Consider the following 24616-nt stretch of genomic DNA (forward strand, 5'->3'; position numbering starts at 1 on the left):
CCTAGTCTCCAAGCCTAAATGCAGATTTCAGCACCAAGATCAATTTACTAATCTGACAACAAAGAGTGGTTACAAATATAAACTGGAGGACTGGCATGCTTGAGTTACTTCTGCGAGTTGGAAAGTTTGCTGTTTGAAGCTTTTGAAGATAAAGATGATGATATGCTTTCATACCATTATAAATTAAGAAACACCATTGCGTTTGAGACTACCTCCTCTCTCCTCCCAACGTCAGAGTATGGATTTTATAAAAAAAATAATCAAAACTTGTATGAAGTTAAGAAGGGTCCTAGGTGTAGATCTGTAGATAGATGAAGCTGCTTTTGGGGGCGTATCTTTGCATTACTCACAAGTTCACAGATATCTAAGGCCACATTTGGAAGAGGCACATAAACACACCAACGCTACAGTCTAGTGCTCAAACTTACTTGTGTCCTGCAGTGATGTCATGGAGGGTAGAAAAATTAACATGAATAAACTTAGTATCTGCCATCCAAAACAAACTATAGCAATTATGAAAAGAAGAACTGAAGCGTTATTAACCCCCAGGATGTGCTAGAAAAGTTCCATTCAAGTGCACACACATGTACAGGGAGTCTATACTGTCTTCTGCAGTGTATCCCTAAAATGCATCAGGTGAACAGATGCCAAACTGCTAAAATAAGTGCAGCCTGTGGGTGGGGGTGCGTCCTGAACTGCTGAAGATGTGCCATTCCTGCCTTTCATCGACTGCACAGACCTGAGACCTCTAGCATGCCTACGTAAGTCATGCCAAAAGGAAGCAGGATTACAGAGGGGAAAATGTCACTTATTTTTCCTTGCAGTTTTTCCCCAGAAATACAGGGGGTCAAGCTCCGACTGGGAAAGCTCTTTTAATTTACATTTGCTGTGATCGGAAGCAAGCGGTAGGACCTGTGTTTCCCCAGCTCCAAAAGGAGCAGGATTCTTTAACCAGTACTATCTAATCAGCAGTATCCTCCCAATGTCAACAGATGAGTAATCAGCTACTTTGGGAAGCTACTTATTTTTAGCTCTATGAAGTGGCAGGAGAGAGGGACATTCATAGTCCCGTTAAAAAGAAAGGGACCAGCTTTTAAATCAAATCTGCCTAATTCTTTGTAAATATGCTTAACATTTAGGCTGTGCTCTGTGAACTCTAAGTTATTTTTAAAACGTTTATGTTCCTGCCACGTAATTCAGATGTTTAAGGAACGGGATTTCACTCAGTAACTTCTGTAGTTAATGGAATTATTTCCCCAACTATGAATAGAATTAATATTTACAGTAATTTTGCTGAAGAAATTGAAAAAATACATATTAGGAATATTAATAAATGCATATTCAACTACGCAATTCTGCTATTTAAGAAAAAATAGCATGTTTTGCAGATAAATAATTACTCTACTGAACTGGATTTAGTTAGAAGTAAGCTAGTTCATATAGCAGCTATGAAAAAAACTTTTTGAGTTGGGAAGAGATGGCAGTAGAGGGAGGAAGGAATTAGGAAGCATATGGACAAAACAGGATTAAAACAGAGAATCAGAGGGAATGCTCCTTTTCTGATGATTTAATTTACACCATCCCACCACAGAGAAACTCCAACGATGTTCCCAAACATAATTAAGAACAGATTATAAGCAACAGCTCAGAAGTGGGATGGAAGAGTTATTCACAGAAGTTTGACACACAAATTATGTTTCATGACAAATCCATTCATCGGAAAAGAAAAATGGTTGGTCCTGCCGAAGCACTGAGTCAGAAACACAACTTAAAACTTACCAAAAACCATTCGCCATATTGCAGGGTGGGGGCGTGTAAAAGGTCCTGTGGAGGGTAAACAAAAAGCCTGTTAGAAAACAGTCAGTAAGAACGGCATTTCTCATCCGAAGTTTGACATAAGCACGGATCATTCTCTGTCAAGCTGTATAACATACCCGAAACTCTGGGGCTCCTGCCTGTATATTAAAAAAAAAAAATGTAGCAGCAGATTTGAGAGGGGAGGGAGACTGCCAATTAGCAGGACATAAACATAACATTCAATTATTTTAATGGGACCTGTTCCCAAAACAGCAGTACACCATTGCTTAGCATATACCATATCTCAGCTGAGAATCTCTTGCTCTGCTTTCTAGACCACAGCTAACTCACGGCTTGCTCTCAGTGAAGTCAAACACACTCTTTTTGCACGCTAGCAAAGAAACATGGTGCTCAGCCTTCAGATGACCATGAAGTGTTAGCAAACAGGCCTCCTAAAACTTCCATACTAAGTATCCTACATCTAATAGCATCTAAAATACCCATGCTCTTCACCAGTGTCACTATTATTTACTTTAAAGCCAGTGATTAACCTGACTTTATCAGATTAAAAACACCTGAGTTAATGCAAAATGCAGAAAAGATGAGCCTGGAAAAAGTAGGAAACATCTAAACATGAAACATACAGTTAGGGAGCAAGATACAGCTAATTATTTTTTTCAGTGCAAGCTGTGGATTGCTCTTTCACAGTTGTAAGCATGGAGTTCATTTTTCTCTGACACTTGGTTTTTCAGGGAGCGTTTTGTGAAAGCCATCAATTAATAATGCTCAAACATTAGAAAGATACATCCCAGGAGCATGCCATGAGCACAATCACCGTTCATTTATTTCTGAACACTGCCGATCCTAAGACTGGTTGGAGTTGACCCAAGAATTATGCTCTTGCTGACAGCAACGAGCAAAAATTTAAAATAAATAAAACCAGGAAGGACAGCATTTCCTCTGCAGAACTAAGTGTCACCCACAGATTTTACCCCTTTTGGACTTTCTGCTCCCCATACGATTTCCAAAATCTTTGTCTGACTTAAATCTCTACTGAGCAACTGTGGTTTTACACTGTAATGTGATGTAGAGGGTTCCTAACCACCACCAGGTGATTTACGCAGTACGTCTCAGAATTACTGCAGAATTACACTTCTGTTAAAACACACGGAGGTAGCGTGTTTTGAAACATTACTGAAGGATCTGGCAGCATCATTACTTTGTAGTCTGAGCTGCAGCTCTGCACCTGCAAATATGGACGCTGATTTTGAAAACCCAACTTCCTTGTTAGGTACAGACAAGCTATAAATAACTGGCACTTCACTGTTATCTCCACTCAGCGCGACTGCAACCCATTTTTATACTGTCCCTTAACATAAGGGAATTCAGAAGAGTAGAGAAAAATTACATTTAAAAGTGGCACTTTAATCAAAATAAATGTAGTGGCAATAAAGGCAAATTCACACGCTGCAAAAAGTGATGTATGGACCTTACTCACCATTGGGAAAGGCTAGAACACTGATGATTAGAAAGAAGAAAATCACCGAGAGGATACCCCTCCAAATGTTTTCCTCTGGGACAGAATCATCCCTGAAGAGAGAGAGAGAACATCAAAGTGTTAAAGTATTATTTTGAAGATGAAGTTGAAAGGCTCTGAAGATGTACTTACTTAAATAAAAGATTAAATGGAAATAATAAGAAGAAATAAGCATGATGGTTATGTACCAAGACGAGACAGTAATTGCAGCGAATGATTTTCACTCTGCACTTCTGGCTATCCTTTCTTACAAGGTGGTTAAACACAATCCACACCTGCAAGCCAGGAGCATTGCTTCTGCAGTGACTTCTAACAGTAACTAAATTTAAAGCAACGTGAAAAAAATCCTACTGTCTTAATTTTCCACAGAAAAATCATCAAAAGTACTTTTACACTGCAAATGGTGACCAAGACCAAGACTCTGGAAGCCTGGCCGCAATTCCCAGCTTCCCTTCTGCTGTTTTGGTTGACCCTGCAATCCCCTTAACTTCCCTTGGCCTGTTCCCAATGCCAAATGCCTGACGCGAGAGCAGGGTCAGGGAAAAGTGTTATTCCAATCAGCCTTTAATATTTTACTGTCCCAGGATTGCGTACCCTTGACACAGACCCCCCTCTGCTGGGGTTGGGGGTAACCCACAGAAAAGCATCTCGCCTCACACAGCTTGGAAACTTTGTATAACAGAGGCACAGCCAAACCTAAAAGAAAACATTAACCTGCTTTGTGATCTACTAAGCCCAAGTTCTGAATAACGTATGAGGTACTATTTGTGCTACTGTCATATTATGACCAGAATAAAGATCTAAGAATTCAAGACACACCTGACCGAGTTCTTCTTTTGCCTGCAGGTAGAATTTAAAGAATACAGCAGCAACATTAACAAAGACAACACCCAAGCCTTCTCACCAGCAGTCAGCTTCTAGGAGACTTCAGCAATGAAATTAGAAAAGCTTCAAACTACAGTAATAAGCACAACTACTATTTCACAATGTATCAGCTACTACTGCTCAAAGTTTCTCAATCTGGGTAATTTTAATGCACTTGTGATCAGTTTATCGATTTAAATAAATTCCTTTATTTATTCCCAACCCAAGACACAAAAAAAGTCCCAGACAACTTTAGAGGGACTACAGCTCTTTCTGGCAGAGCATTTGTCACTTTTCTGGATGGTTCAGTAATAATCTGTGACAGCACAAATGTGCTCCACAGTAGATATATTTGCTGCAGCCATAAAGCCTTGGGGACTCCCTACAGCATTTTCCTTAAACCAGCTGACTCCGGACTTACCAGTCATTTTCCAGCAGCCACGCTGCACAGGCTGACACTTCACGCCAGCCCCAGGACTTAACTCTGGCTCCCTTGGCAACCCCCAGAGCTCGTCTCATCCACAGCCCTTCCCAGACAGAGCCTCAGGCCCTGAGGGCTCAGCCAAAGCCATATTCCTGCTTTAATGCACGCAAATACCACAGGCTGTCGCTGGTGCCACCAACTGGGGGGGGGGGATTTCTTTATTTTGAAGACATTACTGAAGTCACATCGCCACACAACTCAGCGTGGCCAGGCAGGGCTCAACTGCTCCTCATTCCACGCGAGTGGCAGAAGCATTTCTGGCTGGTTTGTTTGGAGGTGCCTCTCAGAAGGGATAGATAACCGACCTTCTTGCCAGAAGCAGGTAAAGACAGGCAGCAGCAAGAGACCTGCTGCGGCGTGCTAGTTAAGATAAGAATTATAACGCTTGCCCAGAAGAGTTAGTCTGAGGACACCGAAGGAAACAGGGAGGCAAAATAACCGGTGGAGGAAAGACGCGATCACAACAAGCTGCTATCAGGAAAATGTGCTAAATCATCTCCTCGCTTAGCCTCAGGAACTTTGATGCTGACTTGGAAATATCGGCGTTCATGCAGCACAAATGAGATTTCTAACACTCGTGTGGGAGGACGGAAGAAAATTCTCTCGGTTTAAACCCACTTCACAAATGCGTTTTTCAAGTCTGGGGCTTTTTGAAGAAATAATAAAAAACAAAGCACCTCATAACTTCATAATCTTTTCTTCTCTCCTGATCTTCTCCCTGTTCCAGGGCACGGCATTCCACTAGTATCTTGCAAAAACATTAAGTAGGTATTAAATCACAATGAGAAGAATTGAGGACACTGAACTTGGGTAAAAATAGCAAGGACGCTAAATTTAGAGTGTAGGGGAAAAGAAATCTTCCATAAATGCTGCTGTGCTCCACAAACATCCCCTCCAGCAGCCACCTGCCCTCCTGCAGGTTGCCTCGGGGCTGGGAAAGGGCCACATCCCTCTCCCCCAGGGAGGAAAGGGGCAGGGAAAGCGAGAGCCACTTCATGCCTCTGCTCCGGGGTGCGGCCTCGAAGCAGAGGAGCCTGCATCTGGCTCGTTCAGCAGGAAACAACCTCGGCAGCTGCAGCCATTGTCAGAGGCACCAGAAGGATGTGCTTTAAAAACAGAATGCCCACTACCCCACACTTTAAAATGGAGAAGCTAAAAACACTCACGTTTCTTCCTCTGGATTCTGATTACTGCTCCGTGAACATTACTGCTACCTGAAGTCCTGTCTCACCCTCATCTGCCAGCTCAAAGGCGGTGTCATCTGCTCCCAGCGATCCCAAGGGAGGCTTGGTATATCCGAGGGAAAAGCATTTTGTAAGTTCATGTGAACCCTCGTGTATTTCTGGCACTGAACAATTACAGAAGAGGCAAGAGAGACTTTAAGGGAAGCCAGATTTCCTCTGCCTATGCTGAAGTTCCTGAAAAAACATTTTGCTGAACATCAATATGAATGTATCATGGAAAAAATCCCCTGCTTTATAAATTGATCAGGAGTGCTAAGGAACATCTGACAGCGTAGGGGAAGCAAGGAAGAGGAATCGTTTGTCACACCTTACTGAGCACGGGAGGAAGAAATATGAACACAGCCACTGGAGGCTCGTGCAAGAAGCTGATGGGAGCAGAAAGCCCAGAGCTGGGAGCACACACTGGAAGCACATGGGGAGCTATTCCCTTCCCCCTCGGCTTTTCAGGCAGAACGTATGGTTTGAGCAATGTCCCAAATAAGGCAACAGAGGCAGCACTCTGGTATCACCCAGATTTAGGGAATTCCTGTGATGGCTGGAAATAGCAGAAAAGGGAAAGGAAAAAAAAAAAACACCAAAAAATAGTAACTCCACAACCTGACGAGAGGAGTAACAGTGAAGTGTTAAAGAGAAGTCAATAGGTACTTAAACACAGGAAGTGAGGCTGAGCAGAGAAAGAGAAAGGGGAAAGAACATGAAACCGAAGCGAGTTAGAAAGCTAGCAAGACGAATGGGAAGAAAAGCTAGCAATCCTCTTCAGAAAAAAAAAAAACCACCTGAGAATTCAAGGAATATTCTTTGGGCCGAGAAGAGTGCATAGTCCTGAACCTGCTGCCTGACTCATCCTCTGCTTGGAAGAATTAAAGGCAGGAGCCTTTTCTTCTCCCAAAGGTGAGCAATCAATTCCATTAGTCCCTCAGAATGATGTCTGGATGAGAATTCCCCAATACGTCGTCAATTTGACCTAAATTAGCCCGACAGCAGGACAAGTTATCAGACTGGAATATGAGGCAAGAGGAGCACTTATAGCAAGGCTTCCTGATTAAATATTGTACCGACACAAAGAAACATTTCTGATTTAACTATTAAAAAGGAATCCCTCAGATACTGAAAATTACACGCTGAATTGTATCTCAGGCCTAGGAATAAGTAAGGATGTTCTTCTGTCAAAAGCAGAGTATAACGAACAAGGCCACTGGAACCTGCAATTGCATACACACAACATCACTAAAGCGTAAATGAATCCAAAACCTGATGCACTAGCTCAGCCAGAACCTCTCCGGAATCCCTATTTGCCCAGAAACTGCACGAGAAACTGAACCTAGAGGAGGATGCTAACATTGTCTTCACAGTCCCATTCAGTAGGAGGCAATAAAAGATATGGACTACCTGGAACAACACTGCGAGGTACCCCGCAGCCTGTCCTACTATACCTTTTGCTTACAGATAAGGCTCCTGAAGATACGCGTGCCTGTCCTCAGCTTTATTTCCATGCACGACTGCGGTGGTGAAGTCTGTTCCTGTGGTAGGGAAAGGATGTGGCTACACTTATCAGTACCGGGGCCTACACCAACGGGCGACGGGCCCCAGATAAAACACGCTGCATGAAAACGATGACACAGAACAGCCAGTGCTGTCCGTGAACCCTTGGTAAACTACCTGCCGGTGTGATATCAATGCCGAGCTCCATGATAACCTAGCAAAGAGCCATTTTTGGGCGCTGCTAGAGCCACACGCTCATTTTTAGCGAGATGACCACCCAAGTCTGAAAACACCACAGAAGAGAGGGGTGCTTCTCTGAAGGGGGTCTTCCACCCCTTTGGGCCTGAGGGGGGCCGTGCAGTCCAGAACCCCGTGGGAATCCCATAGAGACCCCCCCCAGAACCTCTTAGGGACCCTATAGCAGCCCCATAGAGACCTGCCAGAACCCTATAGGGACCCCATAGAGACTCCCCGGGACCCCACAGAGAACCCTCAGAACCCTATAGGGACCCCACAGAGACCCCCCACAACCCTATAGGGACCGCATAGGGACCCCAGCCCCCTCCCCTTCACCCCAGAGCCCCCCCCCGGGGCCGCTGACCTGGTGAAGGCGAAGGCCATGAGGCTGAGGATGGTGAAGCTGAGCAGGGTGATGGTGTGCGGCCGGTAGAAGAACTCCAGCGTGATGTCCTCCACCTGCTGCTCGTTGATCATGCGGAAATGCAGCCGGTAGTTCACGTCGTCCTTGCTCAGGGTCCGGCTGCCCACGCACGACGCCATTTCGGGACCTTTTTCCCCCCCTCCCCTCCTTTTCCCTCACCCCAAGGCTTCGCCTTCGGCCGGGCCGGCCCGGGCCGGGCCCCGCCGCCGCCTCCCGCTGAGGCGCTGAGGGAGCAGCGCCGCGCCCGCCGCCCCCCACGGGCGGGGCCACCGCGGCCGGGGGAGGGCGAGACGAAACGGGAGAAATAGGGGGGGACGGAGCCATTCCTCCCCTCTTTTACGGACTATGGGACGGCCCCTCCGCGCCCGGACACCCCTCTGCCTGCGCCGGAATGGTTTCGTCGGGAGCACGCGGCCGTGTGGGGAGGAGGGCGCTGAGAGGGGCAGCTGAGGCGGCGGCGCGGCCGGACGACCGTTAGTGGTCCCTAACGGCCGTTAACGGTCCCCAACGGTTGCTCTCGTCCCCCCGCCGGGCTCGGTGGCTGTTCCCCGGTGGCTGTGGAGGTGGTCAGCCCTCCGCTGGTGGAGTTTGTTGGGTGTGTGGAGCTCTAAAATGGCTGCCCGGGGGGCGGTAGGCTCCGTGTGGGGGTAATTAGCGCTCCGCTGCCTGCCCGCTGGGTGAGGTGAGGGCAGCGCCGTCCTTACTCCTCCTTCTGGCCTTTCTCTCCCCGCAGGATGCCTCGCTGAGGTGGAGGATGGCGCTGTGGGCTCGGCCAGCCTCCCGCTGCTGCTGCTGGCTGAAAGCAGCCTGTGCTGCCGAGCTGCAGAGGCTGAGGAGCTCCAGCAAGGCGGTGCAGGCATGTCAGGGGGCTGCCCCTCTGGTTTTGCTGGCTTCTAGACACAGCTTTCTTCCGTGGGGATTGCAGACGTACAGACGTGTATCTGTAGAGAACTGTTCGAAGCCTGCCAGTGCCGAGGATGGATCCTCATCTTCTCCTGAAAGTAATTTGTTGTTACCAGTAAAACAGGAACAAGCGAAACCAGAAACAATCCCTGACCTGAACACAGAAATACTGTGTGAAGGTAAGAGGCCTTGAGGATACCCTTTCTTCTTAATCTTCAAGTCATGTTTCTTGTATTGCTATTGGCTCTCTTTTTTTGTTGTCCAGTTTAATTAAAATATTTACCTGAATTTCGTGACTTTCACTTGGTTTTAGCCCCATAGCTAATGCAGAATTCCTGTGATAGCTCTAGTCTATAAAGAGTACGTTTAAGCTAATATAAAAATACAGCATGCTGGGTAGAAACCTCAGTCTAGAGCAGCCAGCTGAGGAGCTTCTCATAACTACTTGTCGTAGCTGAGCAGGTGTCAGGGAGGCCACTCCCGAAGCAGCTCACACATCAATGCCATACGCCTGAGGGGTGTTCCAGGATGGTTAGGAATGGGCAACAGGAGGCAGCAGAGTGTGAAGCCTCCTTAAGAACTGTCACGATGAGAAATGCTTTGTCAAACCGTCTGCTGAGGGAAAGCAGATAGATGCAAGGTCTCCTTAGTGTTGTTGACCTGACAAAATAGCCTCACCTTCCTCCAGTAAATGTTTTCGGAGTGGCATTTCTTTATCCTTACTCAGATACTTACATCTGAGGGAGGATAACGTATCCCACCCTCCGAAAAATGGTTTTTGTATGTATGTTGAGGAAACCTGATCTGGAGTTACTAAGCAGTCCTGTATGTTCAGACTCAGCTTTAAGTCCAGCCAGCTTGGATCCTACAGAGCTTATTTTTGGGGTGGCTCAGAGCAGCAGCTGAGGTCTGTGTGTTTTTGCAGCTGGTTCTGGAAACAGTGGTGCACCAAAGCTGACAGGTCAGCCAGCTTGTATGTGTCCACACCTGCGACACAGTTGATCTACGTGCCAGATTTTTATCCACAGGCAGACTTACTGGTATGCGTGGAGCAATTTGCCTAGTTGGCAGCGCATAATGGAAGAAGCATAATTGTTTGTTGTTTTTTTTCTATTTTTTATCATTTGAGGCCTGTTTTCTGATAGGAGGTTCAAAGAACTTGGAGTGGCCAAAAAATGCATGTCTAACCAAAAAAAAAGTAGCAAAAAAGTGCTACCAGAATGGACCTTGGTGTGTATGGGTTTGGTTCTGAAGGAAAATGCTTCATATCCATACAAATTCATAGAGAGCTGTTATTACTGTTTAAACTGTTAACGTTGCTAAAAATGTTCCACTGTGCTTCTGTTTATGAGGCTTTGAGAAAAAGAAGTGGTAAGAGCTACAATAATTGAGCTAGTCTATACAACTTTTCCTAGAACATCAGAATCTTCCTGCTGGCTTTGGAACCTCTTCTTGTTCAGGTGTAGCTTTGTGTTTTTAACACGCAAGAGTGTCACCTTAGTTTCTAGGAAGTCATCATGCTAAGGAACAGGACACAGAAAATTGCCATCCTGAGGAGTTTGTAATTAGTACGGGTGATCAGCTTGACAATTGAGGTGAATGCTAGCGGTCAGCCTGCAAAACAGCAATCTTGATCTGTCTTCTGTGAGCTTCTATCAGAGGAAAAATAAATGAGTTTAGAGAAATTTTTTCCAAAAAAACCCACGGAGTTCTGTGACTTTGAACACACTTAAGTGGAAGCAAATGTAATGATGCTTACTTGGAAACCTTAATGAGCAGGCAGAGCTCTGTTTCTTTGGCTGTCAGAGCTGCTGGCAGTCAGCAGCCATCTTGTAATGGGTAAGACATCACGGCTCAGTTGGAGTTGTCTGTGAAACGCCTTGAAGGTTAGAAACAACTGCAGCTCAAGCACTGGATTTGGAAGAGGAGCCAGGTAGTGCACTTATCGGGCTATGAAAAATCTTCACGTTAGCTTTGGTTTGGAGGTAATCAGGCAAGATTAAATCTGTGGAGACATGAAAGAAGAATTTTCAAGAAGGTGGTGTGACCTGTTGTGTGCAGTGATCAAGCTGGGAGACCGAAGGCAGGCTACCTGGGGGTTAAGCTCGGATTTGGCCATGTGAGCAAGACTTGATGGGCAGTGGCAAGGCAGTGTTACAGAAGCAAAAACTGGGAGCAAAGCCTGTTTTCATGTGCTTTCACACAGCAATAGTTTGGCTCTTCATCTCTTGCAAAGTGTTTTTGCATTTTGAAATGGATTCAAAGATCTGCATAGCGTTTGAGGGGAACGGCTTTGTCATTCACAAAATGCACTTTGTTCTGTATTTATTTCCTAGACTGGGATGATGTTCCGCCTTCATCTGCTTTGGAGGAGATTTCTGAGGAAGAAGCCGTACAGATCCTTGCTGATCCACTTCTTCCCCTTCAGTCTTCCACGCTCCGAGATTATGTTGATCACTCAGAAACCCTAACGAAGCTTGTCCAGCTAGGTATGTGTGATTTTGTTTGTGTGGTTTCCCTGAGCTTTGGAGTTCCCGTAATTTGTGCTTTGATCTTAGTGGTGGCTTTGTAAATTTGAAAATTTCAAGCTATAGGAACGGTGACTATTGCTACAGGCAGCAGAATGCTGTGCAGGGTGAATGGAAAAAGAAAAGGCTGTATGACTTACTGAATGCTGTATTAGTTAAAGACAAGGCTGCCTAGCTCTAGTCCCTTGGCATATCTCCCAGAACTTCTGGAGGTAGGGAGCGCTTTGTGCAAGTTGGTTGGTCTTTTAATTTGGGCTGGATAAGGATGTTTTAATTTGCTGCGAAAGATACTGCAGCTCTCCCTCCCAGGAAGGAAGGAGAGTGATTGCTATGCAGAACTGTAAAAATGGGGCACAGTAGACTGAATAGGAAAGAATGAGGGGGTGGGAGTTTTCATCAGAAAGCATTTGGACTGTGCAAGAAAGATAGCTGAGTCCAAGGCTGCTGGCTTCTTCCTCGCTTCCCAAAAGCACGAGGAATACCAGAAAGGCTGGTGAAACAAATGAATGTGATGGGGAGATCTGGCACTGTGCAGTAAGAAATAGTTGTGTGAATCATTCATTGCAAAATTGTCCCAGGTATAATGGAGTTAGGAATTCCTTGTACAGACGCTTCCGTGCGACAAGAGTAGGTCACTGCATGTGGCACATACTGGTGTGTTTGATTCCTCACGTGCAGGATTCATTGGAGATGTCATCCTTCAGAAAATAATCTTAGCAAAAGTCTGAAACCAATCTGCTTGTTTTATCTGGAATATTTCCATCATGTAGGAGGTACCATGACCTTACTGTGTTAAGCAATCAAAGTATACTAAATAAGTGAGGGGAAAAAAAAGAAGTCCTAGAAACATCAGCATGCCTTTCTGAAACATTTATAGGGAATGAGGTCTGTGTTTAATTAGAACAGTATCTCATTTTATTTGTTGTAGGAGTTGACTTATCCCAAGTGGAGAAACGTCAAAAGGCAGGTCAGCTCTTACTGACCTTGGACTTTGAGAAAGATATAAAAAAAATACTCCTGTTTCTTAAGGACGTGGGTGTAGAAGACAATCAGCTGGGACTGTTCCTGACCAAAAATCCGTACATCCTAGGTGAAGATCTGGAAGCTCTCGAAACCAGGTATGCCTTTTAAGTAGCAACAGGATGTTAAGCCCCTGGCCTTGAAGATGTAGTTTCGGAGTTGTCTTAAGCTTGTCTGAACGCCCGTTGCTGCTGCTGCTTACTTCCTCAGTTAATCCCTTGGCTCCGTGTTCCTTTGTCATCAGTCAGCATTAATGTGGTAGCGGTGTTACAAGTTGAGTCAACCCCCTGATCCAGCTGAAAACTGACCATTACCAAAACTTATCATTTAAGTTTTCAGTCAGACTTGTGAGATGTGTGGCTGTGTGCTGCTAGTTTCCATGCAAAGGATGAGGAGAAGCGTATTTCAGAAAGGAGGGGAAACAGAATAAGACCATCTCTTTTGGTAGCAGCTTGGAACTGACTCACCAAGGAGACTGCCCCTTGCATACGTGTTATCTAAGATTTCGTGCCTTGATTTATCCATCTGTAAGTATGTGCTTGGGACTGCATTAGGCCAAGTACTTGAATGGGCTCAACGCTTGGGTGTGGGGCTGTTCAGCCACCTCTCTCCATGCAGTTGTTGCTTACCATTGGTTAAGTGAATTGTGTGGCAGGCTGGCTTGCAATGGCAGGACAGTTAAAAGTTTGGAAGAGTGAGGATTGCTCTAGTAGGTGGGAAGCTGTCAGGAGAGGTTGGATAGCATCAGCTGCGGGTAAGGTATAGCGGGAACAGTGGGAATGAGGGAGTAGGATAGCTGAGTTGACCAATTCTTTGCTGTGTATCAAGGTATACACCTCTTTTAGTCCTTCCATCAGGAGCCTTAACATCTGTGGGTTAAGAGCAGGGAGGAGAGTTTGGCCAAGACGTGGCTGGCAGCAGCTTCTGCTGGTGCACAGAAAGAAAGGGTTTCTGCAGAACGAGGTTCCTTGTGTCTGCCGTGTCTGGAGGTGCAAGCAATCACTGCTGCTCGTCAGGTGCAATTCTCATGCTACCCATGTGCGTACGTGCCTGTGCTCACCCTGCAGCAGTTCCTGATGTCCTACTTACCTGTCCAGCACTGGTGCAAAGATCGGCTGCTCAGGCTAAAATGTCTGTTCCTGTCTCTGCCACAGAAGAAGCAGCTTGCCATCCTAAGCCGCTCGCTTTACCCATGTCAGATTAGATTCCAAAATTACGCTCCCTGAGGCTTCCATTAAGTTGGAGAACAATGTAAACCTCTTTTTTCGTATTGTTTTTGTCAGATGTTGATTGTGCATGTAGTCATCTGCAGATGTGGAGATACTGATGACTGGTCATGGATTTTGTCTTCTATCAATCATATTTCAAAACCATATTCTATATGATATATGTAATTTTATCTTGTGGATTCTGCAGTAAAAGAAGCAGAGCAGATATTTTCTGTGCTTAATTTTAATAGCAGCACAGTGTTTTAGTGAGTTTTTTCTTGTTGTCCAGCCCAAACTGAGCACAAGACTACCATGAACCAATTTTCATTGTTTGTGTGTTCCGACTTGTATTGCACTAGACTGTCCCGTGGTGTCATTCAAGCTTGTATGTGCATGAGGATGAATGCCAGTCTCTGTGTAAGATCTCATGTCTTAGACCAAAGCTTATTTAGTTAACTGCCTTTTGGAGTTGTTTTTTTTGTTGTTGTTGCTGATGTGATTTTTGTTTATTTTTTAAAGCTTCTTTGTGTATGCATGTGTTTACCAAAACCCCTAGAGGTGGAATGGCTTACTTTCTTAAGAAAAGTCATTGCGTTCATGGATCTTTATTCAGAGACTGTAAGGGAAACAAGCTGTTTTCTCCATTTACTGTCAAACTTTTGTTTTCTGCATCACCTCCTCCTAGTCCTATGTCTCAAATCTAGATCCTGTGCACTGCAGACTGTACTTCATACAGTCTGTCTGTCTGGCGAACACTTAACTTCAGAACATGTTGCATTCTGAATATAACAGCTACTTGACTGAAAGCAGTGAAGAAATAAGATAGACATATTCGTATACTCCTTTTTTCCAGCAGCATGATTTAGAAAGTTGGGATACATGTCAGTTGTTAACTGAAGTCTGACTGTTAATTTCACTGGTTTTAGCGTTGTCTGAATCAAGCTGCTTAGTAGTATTGCTTGTTCTCTGCCAACAGTGGAACATCCTCTTCAGTGGCCATTATTTCATTAACAATTATTTGTCTGAGCAGTTCTAAAGATATAATGGGATAATACTGTTTTGTTTGGTTTTTAAGTAGCTTTATAAAACTGTAGCTGAGTTGAAGGGATAACAGTGGGTAAAACACAATTATTGAGGAGCTGTGTGTGTGGCAGGGTCTAAAATGTTACTTACAGCAGCTGTTCATTCTTGTGTCCAAAATCAACCATTGGGTTTTGCCACATACATGTGCACCTTGGCTGCTTTTGTGCAGATTTCAACTGTGCAATGAGCTTAAGCTGGGGTGCTGGGCTTCATACTGCAGTGGCTGAGATACCTGTGCTGTTGCTGGTCTTATGGTTGTGACTGAATACACATTCACAGAAGCGTGTCCTCAGTATTTTTGGGCTGTTAACTTTGGAGGATTATTTCCAGAACTTCCAAGATAAAGTTTGTATCTGTGGCAGAAAACCCTTCACTTTTAAACAAAATCCTCCCTAAAGTTAAATATCCTGAACTTAAAATATTCAAGATATTTAAAATAATGCATTGTAATAATCTGTTTTTCCCCAAAAATGTCCTTCTTAATTCTTTATTTATCTGAAATAATTGAGTGTAGGTTTTGAGCAGATGTTTTTGTGCAAATGTTCCTGCTACAGGGCCAATGTGGTAGCTTGTAACTGTGTTCCAGTCTTTTCCCTTTTTGGTTTATGGCGACAAACAGTTTCTCTTTATTCCTTTGCTTTACTGTTTCTTTCTAGATTCTGGCAGGTGGGATAACGTTAAGATATGAGATACTCAAGGTACCAGCTCTAGACTACAGGAGTGTACTTTACTGGTTTCTCTTGTAGTTACATATATCCTAGCTTTATTTACTCAGCTGTGTTTGCTTGTTGTGTATCTTTTTAATAACAGATTCTGAAATGAAATTAATTCATTCTTCTGGTCCATACTTTCGTTGGGTGTGTTGACTATAGAAAAAAATGCAGGAGAATGGGCACGTATTCTCAAAATTACGTTAGGCATTGCATTAATTCAGTTCTTTTGCAGAACAACTTGTGTGTGCATGTGTGCTTTGTAATGAACTCAAAATATCTTGGTATTTAGAAAATCCAGAAAAGAAAGGCTTCCTACTTAGATTTTGCATGTAGTAGCTGTCCAAGACAGAAATCTGAAAATACAGCTTTTTGGAAACAGGTATACTAGCAGACTCAGGTCTAACACAGACCTGGCTTTTCCTTCTTTTGACCTCTGTTCCATCCTTTTGTTCAGTAAGTGGACTTTCAGAAACAGAATCCAGAAAGAAACTAGTTCATTTTTCAGCAGTAGTCTTGAGTTGAGATCGTCAGAGTTGCCTGTACTCTCCTGAAGAATGTATTTTCTTTCTCTGACAAGCATTCTAACTCACCTGTGAAGTCAGATTTGTTTTTCAGTGACTGTCCTGTGTCACTATTTAGTTAGTGAAATGGGGGCTGAACAGTACAATCCAATTTGTTCTTATTCAACGGCTTGATTTTTCAGTAAGTTTATCCTGCTTTGGCATTGATGAATGGTTTAATGTAATCTCTAAGCTAAGCGTGCTGCAGAGGGTGAATGTGGCTCAGATAGCTGTCTTTGAAAGCTGAGTATCACCTTCGCATAAACGCTTCACTGCAGATGGACACGGTATTGGTTACATCACTCTGGAATGTTTTATTGCTGTGGATTCCGTGTTGCCAGGAAACAAAACACAAATTTCAATAGATTTGGCATTTGACTTCAGATAAACACTGTAAAAGTCAAAACATTCCGTAACTCATAACAATTCTGACAGTTGCAAATCAGTGTCTGTACTGCAGCTGCACCAGATGCTTTGTTTTTATGGTGTTGTTAATGATGACTTAAAACTGCTAACATGCTACACACAACTGCTGACTGCTGTAGGAGAACGAGGGCTGACCTTGGTGCCAGTGCTCACAGAGTTATCTCAAGCCATGGTCAGATTGAATGACTGTTCTTCTCTGATATACCATCTCCTGGAGTCAGCTGATTACGATCTTGCTGTCTCTCTTCGAATCTTCTTGCCTTTCCAGGTTGGAGAAAAGTGCTTCAAGTATGAATCTTAATGACTGGTTCCCAGGATAAAAAAGGAGGGGAGTCAGGACAAACAAAAGATTATTTTTTTAATTATTTTTAATCTGTTCATTTAGCTCTGTTTCTAGGATGCTTGGCAGTTGTGTCCTTGAAAAATGGAATGGAAGAAGTACAGCATAGCCAAACTGCAGCATTCAAAACATAATGGGATAAATTTTGAAGGGACAATTATTTATTTTATTCTGCATTTCTTCCCCCTCCTGATGTCCTTGTCTCTCAGGTTTCTGTAGCCAGTTCCATCGGCGTTGTCTGAAGACTAGGTTGCTACCTTCTGTGTTGGGATATCTGCTCAGTTGGGAATTGGTTCTCTAGATGTTCTTACATCTTCTCTGAAGAGATTTTTTCATTTACAGTTATTTCATTTCTGAGGGTTTGTGGAAAGAGAGGGAGGTTGTAGTGGCTAGAAGGTACTAGAAGGTATTTTACTTCTTTCTCTGCACAAGACATAATTAAACACAGCTTTTTTTCCCCACTATAAGACCAAGCATCTTTTGCTGAGTATCTATTTCTGCAGAATGTTCTGCAGTCTATGCAATATGTTAATTAGTCAGATGAAATCAGTTCTTGTATGCCCAAAGTTTATCTGACAACAAGTTACTTAAGTTTCTGATCATCTGTAACCAAAGGGAACCTCTTCAGATACCAGTATGTTTTTTGTAGATGGTGGCAAATGGGTTAATCATGTCTCTTTTGTATGCTGTATTTTCCCTCCCATTCTTTTTTTTTTTTTTTTTCCCTGGGAGCTATGGTAATAATCTATTGTAAGTAGTACTTGAAGTAGGATTTCACTTTCACTGAATTCAATAGAAATTGGAAAAAGTTTTGAGTTGGAAAGAAACAAAGATCTGTTAAACATAAAAACTTTAGTCAGCCCCTTCACCTTTCTGACAACCAGATGTTTTGTGACTAAATGCTTGGACCAGCGACTGAAAGTAGGGACCTATGGTAACCAAAGTAACTTCAGCTGATTTAGAAATGTCTCTTTGGACAATGTCCCTACAGATGGCATTGTTGTATGATATTTCTCCTCCAGTGCTATTGGCAAAACAGGGATGTATGAGGTATAGTACTCTGTTCTTTCAGCAGTAGAAATGGAATTGATTAAAATAGCAAGAGGCTGTGTATATCTTCTTGTCCATACCCTATGATGATCTATTAATGTGTTTGCAATCTAGGAGACAGGCTGGTAGTTAAATGTAGGTTAACATAGTTATCTGCTTAAGTACAGCTGGAAGGAATTAAAATCTGTCTTCGGTATTGACATTCTGCTCTGAGGTTTATTTTACTTCTAATTAATTGGAAGGGATGGTATTTTGCTTTTATGATAACTGCAGATTTCCCCCTAATTATTTTTGGCAGAGTTGCATGTTAATGCTAGAACATCTGTCCGTTTATAAGATATCACTGAGGAATTTAAGCAAGTACTGAATAAATGGAGGCAATAAAATTTTCATCACTCGATTTTATTTTGTTTTTGTTCTCTTTCTAGAGTGGCTTACCTAAAATCAAAAAAATTTGGTAACGCAGAAATTGCTCAGATGGTCTCAAGAGCTCCATATTTGCTGTTGTTTTCAGTGGAAAGATTGGATAACAGACTGGGTTTCTTCAAAAATGAACTTGGCCTCAGTGTAAAAAAGGTAAAAACTATACTCTGAAGTCTTTAGGTACCTTGTCAATGACATCTGTAAAGTCTCAGAACATGAATGCTTACATGGCAGTGCTGGGAGGTTACCACAAGCCCTGCTGACGTTACCAACGTAACACAAGATTACAGGAAGGTATAACATGATTTTAACCTTCTATAGATGTAATAGGACATCTGACATTCAAAATATCCTGAAGTACAGTTCTTGAAGACGATCGGCTGCAGAATATTGACAAAGAAGCATGTGTGTACCCAGTTTTATTATTTGCAGTAGTTCACAGGACTGAATCCTTTGGTGCAAGCAGCTTTTTAACTTGAAGCAGATTAATTGGCGCTCTCCATCTCTTCAAGATACTGTAACACTTAACTTGTCAGTGAAAAATAGTCTAATCTGCAAATACAATATCAAACTAAATGCCAAGTTATGTGCTAGTTCACCAAGAGTAGTCTTTGTTTCTCAGAGTGCTACCACAGGGTAACATGCTTAGCAGGTATCTAGCACCATGCTTTGGGATAGTCAGAAGAGCTAGTAGCTGGAGCTGCTTAGAATGTGAGTGGGCAATGTGAGTTATTTCCTGCAGTAGCTGGTGATTGCAATAAATGTCAATTTTCAAGGGGAATCGTGCGTTCTTCTGTTGGCTTCTATTAGTTGAAGAGTCATAGCTGTCACAGTGCCTGTTCTTGGCCTTTCCAGGCTTGAGGTAAGAGATGTCTCTGGAAAAGGGTTTAGTCACTGCCTTGTACTCAGGGTGGATTACAAGTAGTCCCATGGCTCAGGGGATGTGGAGTAATTTCTTGTGTTGCCATAATGTTATGGTGTTACTAGATCCCAAGGTAGACAAATAAAGCACTACATTTGAAAAATCCTTTTATAGCCTCTAGCAGGTAGTGTTTTGTTTACTTCTCTTTAAAGAGATGGGAAGAAACAACTCAAGTACTGAGAGAGGGCTTTCCAGCATGATTTCTATTTGGGGGAATGTTTTTACTCCCTCTCCCCGTCGGTTTTATAGTGGCTATGGTATTTTTTGTTCTCCAAATTAACATGATGTTTGAGTAACTTTTTGCATCTTAATACATAGCTGTTTCATGCAAACTCAGCTTTGGGCTAGAGAGAAAATGAAATGCAAGTGAAAGTGCATCGCTCTTCCAATTGCAAAAAAAAAAAATCTGTATTTTTCTTTCACGGATATATTTGCACCATGCTCTCATGGTAATCTTTCCTTGTGTGTTTTCCCTAATTGCAGACAAAGGATCTGGTAATTCGTCTGCCGAGGCTACTGACTGGCAAATTAGAGCCTGTAAAAGAGAATCTTCAGGTAAGCTTGTTAGTAGAAGTTAAAAATATATTGAGTACCTGCATAGACTAAGAGTTGACAGAAGGTAAAATTCTCTGGAGAAGAATCCTGTACAGAAAGAATTCCATGAAATAATTTTAGTGAAGATGGAAAATAACTGAGGATTTTGTCAGACCACTTCTTTTCCTCTACGGTTTGCCAGTGTACAGCATACGTGGAACAATGTCTTATTCTGTCTTCTATTCTGATGTAGGTTAGAAACTTCATCTGGGTCCCTTCCTGCCAGATTTTGCTATCTGATGACACAAATTGTTACCCATTTTTTTACAATGAGTGAAAAATAGGGCTTGCTCTCTCCTTTTTTTTCCCCCTTAATTACTATGTTTTTTTGCTAACTTGAATTGTTCATGAGGATTTAGGAGCAAGAAATGTGCGTTTGATTATTTTCCTCTTGGCAGGTAGCTAGTCTGCCAAAATGTGCATTTGACACCTATTGTCTGATAGCAGATGGTCGTTATTAACAACTGTTGGGTAAATAACTTCAAACCCACAGGGACTCCTTTCCCCTTTGAAAATGTAACTGTGTATTGGTTTAATTATTGTGCTGTAAAGCCAGCTAGGCCAAACAGCATGATGTAGTCTAACAATTTGAGAAATCCCATTACCCTATAATGCATAACTATGAATTAAAATATATAATTTTCACACAGACTGACTGCTCTGAAACCATTAAGCACTGGGAATCTTGCAATCTGAAATGTGTGTGTGTGGTAAGGGAGGAGACTGGAAAGTAACAGCCTGTTCCAATTAATACTGCTTTCTTTTTAATGAACATTGTTTCCACAGGCTGGGGATTCAGTATATTATAATGAATGCGTTTTTTGAGACTCGCTGTTCTATGTGACTATCTTGTCTATCTGCAAGGAAATGTGAAGTGTAGCATCCTTATTTTTAACGTATGAAGAGAGGAGAAGGAATTTTAGGTCCTTGATATTGGAATCTACGGATGATTAGAAGCTCCAGCTTTTCAGGAGGTTGGATGTTTCTGACTCAGAATCTGAAGTCAGACCTGTGTGATTTAAAGTGGCGGTGAGCAAGCAGCATTCTCAAAGCATAACCCTGTAACGCCGCTTCAGGAGTGATTTGGTGCTACCCCTCACTGAGTGGGCTGCTATTTGGAAATAACGGTTGCGACTTGTGTTGGCTTTCAGAAGATACTGATCATGGACTAAGCAGGCTCAAGGATAGATTATTCTATCCTCCAAAGGTCTCTTCAAGCACAATTAGAGATTCATTGAGAGGGTAAAGCTGGAAAGTTTGCATTACCACCGTCTGTTGTGGGAATCATGTAGAGTATGTTGATCACTGCCAGGACTTGCACAGTAAGGATATTAACATACATGATGTAGAGAGTTACTGAGTATTAAATGTATTATCTGAGTGCAATCAAAGCAAATTACACTTGAGCTCACTATTTATGTCGAGGAAAACGTTTCACGGAGTAGGAAAGAAAAGGTGAAGAGACTTGCCACAGTTAACTGCAGTGGGGCCAGCTGTATGTCTCAGTGACTTAACAAGTTTTACTTGCAGTCATACTTCTTACTGCAGTGAGCTACCCCTGCTAACTCAAATCTGTGGAAAGCACCACAACAGTGCAAACACATCTCTTCATACTTGAATGCTGTCTTAGTTGATTAGTATTCCTTGTGATGCACAAATATTTATAAAGCAGATAAGGAAGAATCAGGAGTCGAAAGACCCGATTAAAGTCATCTCTAGAAACAATTGCGTGTAAGGACCTGGAAATCCTACAGTATCTTCAAAACCCAGTTTCATGCCCTTCCCTCTGCGTTTGCCAGGCAGTCCTGGAAAAGAGCTGTCTTGGCACATCAAACTGGACACACAAAAGCACCATCTTTGTGCCAGCTGTGAAGAAGTACCTGAGCTGGATTTGAAAGTCTGGCTATGTTGCCTGGCAAGCACACCCAGTTCATGACAGAAAACAAGCTCCTTGTAAATGTCACTGGAGGATAGAAGAAATGGTTGAATTACCAGACACTCTTCTATGCTGGATTCCTTTCTCAACAACTCAGTGAACTGCTTGCCATCCTGCGTGTTGGGAGGAGTTCTCATGATTTTATTGAAAAAATCTGTTTTGTTTTTCCTTTTGGGAAACCATAATTGAAGTCAAGGCGGTCTTTGAAAAAGACATCTTACTTTAGACATGAACCAACTGTAAAATAAACTGAATACACTGCATGTTCCACACAACTCTTTCAGGTTCAACTTAGGAAGGATTCTCTGGGGAGAATTTTTACGCTTGTAACTGCCATGCGTACTGAGACACAAGCTTTTTTGTTCGTATCTTGGACAAACTGAAAAATAGATAGCATTCACAGAAGCCATCTTAACTTCAGGAGTACTCCATAAGCAAATTGCACTTTAAACTGTTTACCATCCTGCATTAAACTCTGACTTCAGAGAACTGGAAGATGATGATATGGCTTGCATTCATATTGCCGTGTGACAAAGGGTAGAAGAATTTTGCATGAGTTTATTTCAGTGGCATGTTAAAATAAGCTGTTTGCTGTAGCTGACTTCTGAAAATCAAATTCTGTTCTCTTTCAGGTTTGTCAAATTGAGTTCGGTTTTCAACGTAATGAAATTCAACAGATAGCATATAAAACCCCCAAGATTTTAACTGCAAGTAGAAAGAGACTCCGACAGACATTTGACTACCTGCACAACATAATGGGCATTCCCCACCACATGCTTACTCGCTTTCCTCAGGTGAGCTGTTAATATGGGGATAAATTGTGTGCATAACTGTTTCACTAGTTTGGTGAAAGTGGAGGCTCGCTGTATGCAGGACACAATTATTCAATTTATATGTGGCTTTTACTCTAATTGGGAAGACTTTTATTAGCAAGTCAGCAACTGTTGAGTATTCAAGTATAAAAGTGCCTTTTTTCTCTCCCTTGTGTATGTGCCCTTCCAGCCCCGAGTCTGGTCAATTTTAAGTTTTTGACAGAACTAATCATGCCCGTCTCTTTTGGATTCATAAAAGAGAATTACTACCAGCTTAGGGATTCCTTGTCCTGAAATCTTCTGCGTGTATGAGACACGAAAGAAGACAGATTATGCAGAGGATCTGCTCAGTAAGCAGGATAAACATATAACCATTTATTTCATATTTGCTTAATTAAAAATTAAATTTTGTACATCCCAAGATCTGAAAATACAGTTTAAAGGCAAAGGAAGTTTTATCCTTTATGCAGTCAGATTGACCTTCCTTCTGCTGCAGCAATAAACAGTGAAAATAAATGAATTTCTTGATGATTTTTGTTCCATCTTCTCATTACAGTTATTTCCTCACAAACTAAAAGTTCAAAGTATTTCTCACTTCATCAAGCGCTGACAGGCAGTTACTCTAACTTCTTACAAGGGGGAAAAAAAAGGAACAAGGCAAAAAATAAATTGCTACTTCCAAACTGCAACAACAATTTTCCTAAAGCAAGTCTAATGCTAACTGATTCTTATTTAACTGGCTAAAAAGCCAAACTTGTATGGGGAAATATGACTCCTCGTCTGGATTTTGGTTATTTATCTTGGTATCTAACGTATCTTAGCACCAATGCTTTCTATAACTCCAATCCATGTCTCACTTTTGTCCTCCTTGACCTGTAAGTGATCACAAGTCCTGTTCACTTCCTTCTCAGTTGTCTTATTGTGGCTTTGTGATGCTTCACCTCATTATTTTTGTTCTCTTTCTGGAAGAGTAAGTGGTTAGTTTCCTCCACTCTGTGTTGTTGGTGTCGTCAGTCTTTCTGTTGTTCCTTGCCATCTTCAAAACCGGTGAGTTTCAGGACATGACTAGGGCAGCGGAGCCTGTCATTTTTGTGTTTAAATACAACCTAACTGATGGTTGACATAAATGAGGGGAGAAGATGTAGAATATTTTCTTGCTAGATCCCCATTTTGTCTAAAAAATGTTTTTGTTTTTTAGATTCATCAGAATCTGAAATTTAGGCTACCTAAAACATTCTCCCCTTTTTTTCTTTCTTAGGTTTTCAACTCGAAGCTATTACGTATCAAAGAGAGACACATGTTCCTTATATTTTTGGGAAGAGCCCAGTATGACCCAGCAAAACCCAGCTACATCTCTCTGGACCAGCTAGTATCCTTGCCGGATGAGGTGTTTTGTACAGAGATTGCCAAAGCCTCTATACAGGACTTTGAAAAATTCTTAAAAACTATTTAATTATTAACACATGTAGAAAGGAATAGAATAAAGTTGTAAAATAAACATTTTTTTAAAAATGCTCCCTTTTATGGTCTCAAACTTGTTTAATTATTTGTTTAAGAAGTCATTATTTATGAAACACTAGTAGGATGTAAAGGCGTACAGTAACTTTACAGTGAATTAAAAAGTATATTTCAAAAGGATTAGGTAAGTATATGTTGATTGCTATTGATGTGATCCTTGTAATTAATTGCTAACTTTTAATTCAGTATGAATGATGGAGCATGCTAACAAAAGTAAATTAAGGTGATTTTTTTTTTTTCTTTCAATAACTTCAGAAGCTTGGGAGATGGAAAAAATGGCTAGGGACTTAATTTTTTTTCCCAGTCATCTTAAGAGCTAGTAATGTTATTTATTCTTTTGTATGGTAGAGAGAAGTACGGTATGACATGTGGAGCCCATCATAAAAGAAGGCACTTTTCAACAGGTTACACAGGTGTTTCTTTGTAAAGCTGGCTGCTGAAGTTAGTATCCTGAAAGCTAAACAGTGAAATTAGGCTTGAAGTGTAACAGAAAATCAGCAAATTGAATCTA

At 42.2% G+C, this 24616-nt stretch overlaps 2 protein-coding genes across 6 annotated transcripts in view; one reads left to right on the plus strand and one right to left on the minus strand.

Moving 5' to 3' along the window:
* The window catches only part of PTDSS1 (phosphatidylserine synthase 1), a 29342-nt gene extending 21008 nt beyond the window's left edge, over positions 1–8334 (minus strand). For 2 of the 4 annotated variants that reach the window (XM_083823354.1, XM_083823353.1), the window contains exons 1-3: positions 8010–8334; positions 3296–3387; positions 1780–1824 (exon numbers count right to left, since the gene is read on the minus strand). In XM_083823354.1, coding sequence (XP_083679480.1) covers positions 1780–1824; positions 3296–3387; positions 8010–8188 — 316 coding nt within the window. In that variant the 5' untranslated portion in view covers positions 8189–8334. Of the gene's footprint in view, positions 1–1779; positions 1825–3295; positions 3388–7359; positions 7447–8009 lie in introns of all 4 variants that reach the window. The other 2 variants (XM_083823356.1, XM_083823355.1) reach the window with 2 other exon arrangements.
* A 177-nt stretch (positions 8335–8511) lies between these two features.
* On the plus strand, positions 8512–24100 carry MTERF3 (mitochondrial transcription termination factor 3). Of its 2 annotated transcripts, none has more exons than XM_083823357.1 (8): positions 8512–8664; positions 8803–9151; positions 11309–11461; positions 12429–12618; positions 18329–18476; positions 19729–19800; positions 22408–22569; positions 23846–24100. In XM_083823357.1, exons 2-8 carry the CDS (start codon positions 8824–8826, stop codon positions 24038–24040), a joined length of 1248 nt encoding a protein of 415 aa, XP_083679483.1. In that variant the 5' UTR covers positions 8512–8664; positions 8803–8823; the 3' UTR covers positions 24041–24100. The 2 variants fall into 2 exon arrangements, with proteins under 2 accessions (XP_083679483.1, XP_083679484.1); XM_083823358.1 differs by having other exon boundaries at positions 8519–8632.
* The last annotated feature ends 516 nt before the right edge of the window (positions 24101–24616 follow it).

This window comes from Anser anser, assembly GCF_964211835.1.
Source record: "Anser anser genome assembly, chromosome: 2".
Lineage (NCBI taxonomy): Eukaryota > Metazoa > Chordata > Aves > Anseriformes > Anatidae > Anser > Anser anser.